Source organism: Peromyscus californicus, unplaced genomic scaffold, assembly GCF_007827085.1.
Source record: "Peromyscus californicus insignis strain IS unplaced genomic scaffold, ASM782708v3 Scaffold_21__1_contigs__length_65335640, whole genome shotgun sequence".
Taxonomy (NCBI): Eukaryota; Metazoa; Chordata; class Mammalia; order Rodentia; family Cricetidae; genus Peromyscus; species Peromyscus californicus.
Genome location: NW_026294514.1, coordinates 57,031,359 through 57,038,804, shown reverse-complemented (window position 1 = coordinate 57,038,804; position 7,446 = coordinate 57,031,359). Strand labels below are relative to the sequence as shown.

Sequence of the window (7,446 nt, the reverse complement as noted above, 5' to 3'; positions counted from 1 at the left end):
CACACCAGGAGCAGTCAATGCCTGCGCTTCCTTTTCTGAAACCTCACCCTCCATACCCTATGCAAATACACACATGAGCATACACCTGCAGACACACACTGCTCTCGAACACATACATGTGTGTAGTCACACAGGTGTACATGCATAAACGTGTGGACATATACTGTATTCCTCTTCCCAGCATGTACACACAGACGTGCACACGTGTGCACGTGCTCTCCTCTCTCCCCCTCCCACACATGAGTGTGCACACATGCAGCCACTCCTTGGCTGTCTTCTGCAGCTGCCTTCAGAACCAAATCAATTGTGGCCATCACTTCCTTACAACATTTCTTTGCATCCCACTGCCACCAGCAGGAAATCGAAACTTAGTATCTGGTTCTTTGTGACCCTCAGGAGCCTTGCCCACCTCTTTCCATGGTTCCCAGACCCACACATATCGTTCATCAGCCCAGTGTATTGTAACTGTAATTCTTGCTTGATAACTGTTTTGTTATATATAATTTTACTATGTTCAAGTTAAAACTTTCCTTTTTAATTAAACAGAAAAGGGATGCTGTGGAATAATGTTTTTGTACACTGGTTTAATAAAATGCTTATTGGCCAGGTAGCCAGGCAGGAAGTATAGGTAGGATAAGCAGAGAAGGAGAATTCTGGGAAGAGAAAGAATGAGTCAGGAGACGCCAGCCCGCCATCCAGGGAGCAGCATGTAATGGCACACAGGTAAAGCCATGGAACACGTGGTGACATATAGATGAACATAAATGGGCTGAGTTTAAGTGTATGAGCTATTCAGTAGTAAGCCAGAGCTAATGGCTGAGCAGTTTTAATTAACATAAGCCTCTGTGTGTTTACTTGGGTCTGAGTGCCTGCAGACTGGGTGAGACACAGGAAAACAGCTACACCAGTGTCTCTTCCTAGGACCTCCTCACCTTCAGGACACCAGAAGGACCCCCTGTCTATGTTTTACAGGAACAGTCATAGCCCTTAAGCCTGAAGTCAAGTCAGCCAGGTCTCACCTTGGGGCTTCAGGCCTCTCATGTCAGATCTGACATCTCCACACAGAGGGAAGCAGAGTTAAGATGTGGAGAAGGAGAAGACACAGGAAAAGTCACTGAGTCTTCTGGATCTAGCCAAGCCTAAACAAGCCCAAGATACCCACATAAATGAGTTAATACATTCTTTCTCTGCTAAGCAGATTCAGGTTGCCCTTTGATTATTTGCAGGCAAGGATTCCAGGCCTTCACTCCTGCCACAGGCTCCCCTCCAGTGCAGGGGTATAAGCACCCCTTAGCCACTGGCATGGCTCTAGACGTGGCCAGTCTTACCCATTGTGGTAAAAAGTGCAAGGAGCCCTTTAGGAACTGAGCAGAGGGAGCAGAGCCAAAAGCATCACATGACACCACTATACCCACCCATATTCACCATAGATTTCCTGGAACTGGCTCCCAGAACGCAGTGCTGGGACAGCCGGTCTGCTTGTTCATCTTAGAGGGGTGGGCTGCTTCTCTGTGCCTTCAATGTTTACCCATCCTCCCACTAGAGCTCTGCAGAATGGTGCTGGTGTGATCCCACCACGCTGGGATCCTCACCCATTGAAGAGCCTCCTTAGAATGGGCCATTTTCCCAGCAGCCCCTCAATGACTGTGAAGTGCGCTTGGTTGGTGAGAAAGCCTGGCTGCAGTCTTACCCCTTCCCTTTTGTTCACCATTCCCGGAGCTGTGAGCCAACTTCTCAGCAGCCGCCAATGGTGACCACTGGGACTTGTGTTTGACTGACACTGTGATTCATGGGTTTGATCGTATCTCATATGTTTCTATCCATGGCCATTGTGCTAAGGCCTTTCATCCTGCCCTGCTCTGGCTTGTGGACTCACGTTTAGGCTCTTCTCCTTTTAACATTACCAAGCAGTCTGGGACAGAGTCCTGTCCTCACCTTCCCCTACAAAAAGATGCTCGGTCTTATGTGTCAGAGTTTGGCCCCAGACCTTGTCCAATGAATGGTTCATTCAGGCAGATAGCAGAAAGGTCAGTGATCTCAGGTCTTCCCATGGGTCAGGATCAGGATGCCCATTGCTAAGAAATACAGGATGAGCCCCAATTCCACTGGACTCAGCACCATCATTTATCTCCTCCTGTAAATACCCATGTCTGTTTCCTCTGTCTCTGGAAACCTTGACTCCCAAAGATGTGAGATGATTACAGTTAAGACTGACAGAGAAACAGTGGTGATTTTACCATTGGAAACACGAATACTGACAGTATCTTAATTGTCTTTCTCATCACCGTGATGGAATGCCTAGCAAGAAGCAATTTAAGGGAAGAAGGGCTTATGTTGGCTCTATGAAGGCAGGGCCGCTGCAGGGGGGAGGGGGGGCTAATTGCAGTCAGGAAGCGCAGAAAGATGAATGCTGGTGCTCAGCTCACTTTCTCCTTTTCAATAGTCTCAGACCCCGGCCCATGGAATCAAGGTAGGCTCTCTCCTCAGTTCAACCTCTCTGGAAATGTCTTTGCAGATGTAGCCAGAGGCTAGTCTTTTAACTGCTTCAAAATTCCACAAGCCAGGGCAGCATCAAATCAAGAAGAAATGGGAGACCGATGGAAGGGAGGGTGGGAATGCTTCTAGCCTTGGCACTGGACTAAACCCCTGGTAACGTTGCAGACACAGTGGTGGAGCCCCTACCCTAAGGTCTCAGCACACATCCACCTGTCGGGGTTTTAAAAACACTCTTTCCTGCCTATAGTGTGTGCCTTGGACGTGAGTTCTCTGCTGACACTGTAATGGAGATGGGATTGGCTCTAAGGCTTACTTTCTGGAGGACATCAGACTCATCTCTAGGAGTCAGTAATTCACTGTGGGGCTTGCTTAAACCTGGGACTGCAGGATGAGAAGTAAATGCCGTTTCTGCTCCCCAGCCTGCCAGAGGCTCCCACAGGGAATGTTCTGAACGACACAAATCCAGCTAGGAAGGGCATCAACAGTGACATGGGACATTGTTAAGAAGCCAACAGCATATGATCCCCACACAGTTTTAACATTCAGCAAAGCGATGCTGAAGACCCCTGTGGTCTACAGAGTCAGGTCACCAGCCTGACATACTTCTCAAAAGCCCACCTCTGGAATCAGGGCTTCTGTAGATGAGCGTCATGTTCACTGCGCCCCATGTCTAAGACAGTGATTCAAAAGAAAGGCACCTGAGTTCTCTTGCTGTGCAAGCCACTAGCAGGCTGCTGCCCAAAACAGCGAAAGGACCAAGAAGGCGTCTTCAACCTCTTGATCAAGGTCACGGGGTCTGTTACACAAGTAACAGCTTCTGTCATCTGCTTAAGCTTTGCCTCACTCAACTCGAGAGGAGGTGACAACCCACTGGTTCACCAACACATACACACAGGAGCCCTGCTAAGTGTCTGATCTTATCTCTCACAGCTTTACTGTGACGACGACGAGTCTGCAGGAGCACACAGGTGTGCTTACCGTACCTGGGATTCGACAAAAGGTAGCAGCCATAGCATTTGAACGGATGTTTACTGCTTTCTCTACAGCTTTTGAGGGATTGTAAAAAAATGTTTCCTGAGTATCAAAAAACATTTATTATCCTAACAAAGCTTAGGAGCTGTCTGGCTGTATCCTGGCATGGAAGACCATCCCCAGGTGACAGTACCCAGCCAGCAGCCACCAAGTCCACTGTGAAAACAGAGTGCCTGGTTCAGAGAAAGCAACAGCAGACGCTTTCAGAACGTCAGCTCATATTTTTATTTAAGAAATCGAAGTCCCGTGAAACAAAGCACACGTTTTTACACCCACGAAAAGAAGCGTTGACATGATTTTCCACATTCGATAATGAATAAATATACCAAGAACTGCATGTGTGCCCATGAACCCTTACTGCGTGATATTTCACACATGTTGAAGTGAATCTGGGTGGTCTGGTGGATATCCACACACAAACACATTTTGTTCCTGTGTCATTAATACTTTGGTTTTATTAGCCTTATTAATGACTTGTTTTTTAAAAGGACAAAAAATTCAGGTGATATCAATAACCAGAATATTATTTCCCAAACTGATTGCTTTTTCATTAACGTTGCATTTCAACCAACCTGAAAGAAAGGGAAGGCTGAGTGTCACCTTCCCACCGTCTGGTTCAGGACACTGGAGAGGCTCTGGCATTGTCTATGCCTCACTTTTTTTATTTTTATTTTAAGTTTCAACTGAGGCAATGCCTGAGAGAGAAAGATCTTCCAAATTCCACCAGCGAGGGTTTTTTTCTGACTCCATACAATTTTGGTTTGTTAAAGGTGTTTAAGATAGAAAAGCCCCACCCCGAAGAAGAGCAAAGAACTAAGTGAGCTGGTGGCTGGGAATTCACAAAAAGCCGACCACTGTAGCCACATGTGAAATCATCAATGCTTAGCGCCTAGGTCAGCCATTCTCAACCTGTGGGTCTCGACCCCTTTAGGGGTCGCATATCAGATATTTACATTACAATTCATAACAGTAGCAAAATTACAGTTATGAAGTCGCAATGAAATAATTTTATGGTGTGGGGGGTCACCACAACATGAGAGACTATATTAAAGGGTCGCAGTCTTAAGAAGATTGAGAACCACTGTCCTAGGTGAGGGGGGACCCCCATCTTGAGCGGAAGCTCCGTGTTCCATGCAATGTCCCCACCCCCATCCCCAGGCTGAACTGAGCCCTGGGCTGCTTGAGACCTAGGAGGCTTCTTGGTTGGGCTGTTTTCCTTTCCATCTCAACTATGACCTCTGCCTCCTGGAGGAAGGGAGGAGGGGAGAAGACAGTGAGAAAGAGAAACAGACACAAAGGGGGGGGGGGGGCTGGGCTGGACCCTGGAAGGCTTCTGTTGGAAAAACACCCTTTGGTTTTAGAGAGAGGACAATATCATTTGATTTATTTAAGCCAGACTTTAAAGAGGGTCCAGGCCCAGGGAAGGGGGTGTGCGCGGGGGTGGGGGAGGGGGAACGACTCCTCACCCGAGTGATACAGGGTGGCAAAATTGACCCAGCATGCCTGTACCCGATGCCTTCCACCCGGAAGTCCCCAGAAAAGCCACCCAGGCAGGCAGGAGCCTGAGTTCTGGATACTCTCTTTTGCTCCTTAAATTCGTTTTGCATTTTAAAAAGAAAGCAAGCTACTTTGGGGTACTGCATAAAATGTGGTCTTCCCAGAAGGGAGGACGAAAGGCGCTCAGCCTGAGTAAGGCTGGTCACTTTAACTTCCTGGAGCCAGGGAGCTTTTAAGGAGCAACGTGTAGCACTGTGACAGTCCTCTGCAAGTGGGCCTGCTCTCCACAGAGCATTGCTCCGGTGGTGGTGGGCGTTGGATGTCCCCCAGAGCCGAGAACCCAGATCTTTGGTGAGGGGGCAAGAAGTGCCATACGTAGCCCTTCCAGCTTCCTAGGACAGTGGTCTCAGCCCGCGGGCCCCACCTCGTGGCCCGCCTGACTGCCCCCAGGAGCTGCTGATGCTGAGGAGTCTCTGGCCCCAGGTTCAACTTCAGTAAGACCTAGCCAGCCCTTGATCACAGGACTGCTCTGACAGCCATGCTCAAGCCCGGCCCAGTTGAGCCCGGGTCACCTGGGAATAGGTTCAAAGGCAAGGAAGCTGTAAACCACCTCCAGGCCCCCGCTAGAGCGGCCTGGCGAACAAAGAGACCCCGAGCACTTCAAACGCGCTGGCGCTCAGCGTCCAGATGGCAAAGGGCCGGGGTCCACCGTGTCTGTTCACCAAGGCCTGGCCCAATGTTCTGCATCCCTGAGCCCTCCTGCCGAAGCTACCCACCAGTGTGCCTAGGGCAGGGGACTTCGAGGAGGGTCATTCCTCTCCGTATTCTCAGTGTTCTGGGTCCACTACTTGCTTGCAAACCAAGTAAAGTGCAGAGGCTGAGGTTGAGCCCCAAGCCGGGACCCAACACTCAGGGCAGGGCCAGGCAGGCGGGCGTGGCGGGCACCCGGCGCTCCCGCAGAGGCTCGCTGTGGTACCTAAGCATAAAGCATTCAAGGGGGGAAGTTCTGAAAAGGTGTCCAGACCGAAGTTCCGCCAGAAAATCGGAATTAAAAAGTGGTCCCCGACTCGCATTTTGGCTGGAGCGGGGCGGCGTCTCTATGGCTCCTAGAGACGAGATCGTAGGGGTGGATGGACATCTCTGCCAGCACGCGAGTATCTGCCCTGCCAGGGGTCGTGGCTCTGCCTGCACAGCTCCACTCACAGCGGGCAGGATCGCGTTGCTGGCGGTGAGGTCTCAGTGCGCGCCCCAAGAGGCTCCCGGCTGCGTCCTTGGTCCACGGAGCACATCTGGGCTTGGACTCGCCTCCTCCACCCCTCGTGGAGACCCTGAACCCTGGCAGGGCCAAATCTGCTCCACGAGGCTCAGACAAAGCCAGGCCCGGTGGAGCCTAGAGTCAGCACCGCTGATTAGCGGCCCGCGCCTTAGGTAGGAGCGCAGACTGCACGCGCGGACCCGGCCTCCGACATGCCGGCCACAGTCAGGGCCGAAAAAGAGGAGACAAAACTGAAAGTGCCGCCCCCCCTCGGGGATGGGGGGGGGGGCGGCCGGCGAAGGCCCCAGAACTTGTCCTGCCCCTGGCCACCGTGGCCAATCAGCGCGCCGCCCTCGCTCATGACAGCTATTTAGCAACCCAGCCGGGATAGAGTTTCCAAAAAAGTTAGAATAACTTCCTCTCCCGGAGACCTCGGTTTTGCACAAGCCGGCCTCGAAATCAGAGACTTTGCAAGCGACCCAGGAGCCTGCGCTCCGCGGCCGCGGGCTTGGCCAGCGGCGTGCGCTCGGCGCCCCCCAGCCCCACGCGCGCCGGGCGGGCGCCATGGAGGAGGGCTCCAGCTCGCCGGTGTCCCCCGTGGACAGCCTGGGCACCAGCGAGGAAGAGCTGGAGCGGCAGCCCAAGCGCTTCGGCCGGAAGCGGCGCTACAGCAAGAAGTCGAGCGAAGATGGCAGCCCGACCCCGGGCAAGCGCGGCAAGAAAGGCAGTCCGAGCGCGCAGTCCTTCGAGGAGCTGCAGAGCCAGCGCATCCTGGCCAACGTGCGCGAGCGCCAGCGCACCCAGTCGCTCAACGAGGCCTTCGCCGCGCTGCGCAAGATCATCCCCACGCTCCCCTCTGACAAGCTCAGCAAGATCCAGACGCTCAAGCTGGCCGCCAGGTACATAGACTTCCTCTACCAGGTTCTGCAGAGCGACGAGATGGACAATAAGATGACCAGCTGCAGCTACGTGGCTCACGAGCGTCTCAGCTACGCCTTCTCCGTGTGGCGCATGGAGGGAGCGTGGTCCATGTCCGCCTCCCACTAGCGCCCGCCGCGCCACCCACCTCCGGACCCGCACGCCAGGGTAGGTGCTGCGTGAGATGGGCACCCACGACGCACGGGTGGGTGGGAGGGCGGGCCAGAGCATCCCTCCTCGTCGAGATC

The 7,446-nt window shown here is 52.6% G+C and overlaps 1 protein-coding gene across 1 annotated transcript in view; it reads left to right on the top strand.

Annotated features, from left to right (window-relative positions):
* The first annotated feature begins 4,982 nt into the window (after positions 1-4,982).
* Twist2 (twist family bHLH transcription factor 2) overlaps positions 4,983-7,446 on the top strand; it is a 51,412-nt gene continuing 48,948 nt past the window's right edge. Inside the window, exon 1 of the mRNA XM_052749290.1 lies at positions 4,983-7,366. Coding sequence (XP_052605250.1) covers positions 6,845-7,327 — 483 coding nt within the window. The 5' untranslated portion in view covers positions 4,983-6,844 and the 3' untranslated portion in view covers positions 7,328-7,366. The remainder of the gene's footprint in view (positions 7,367-7,446) is intronic.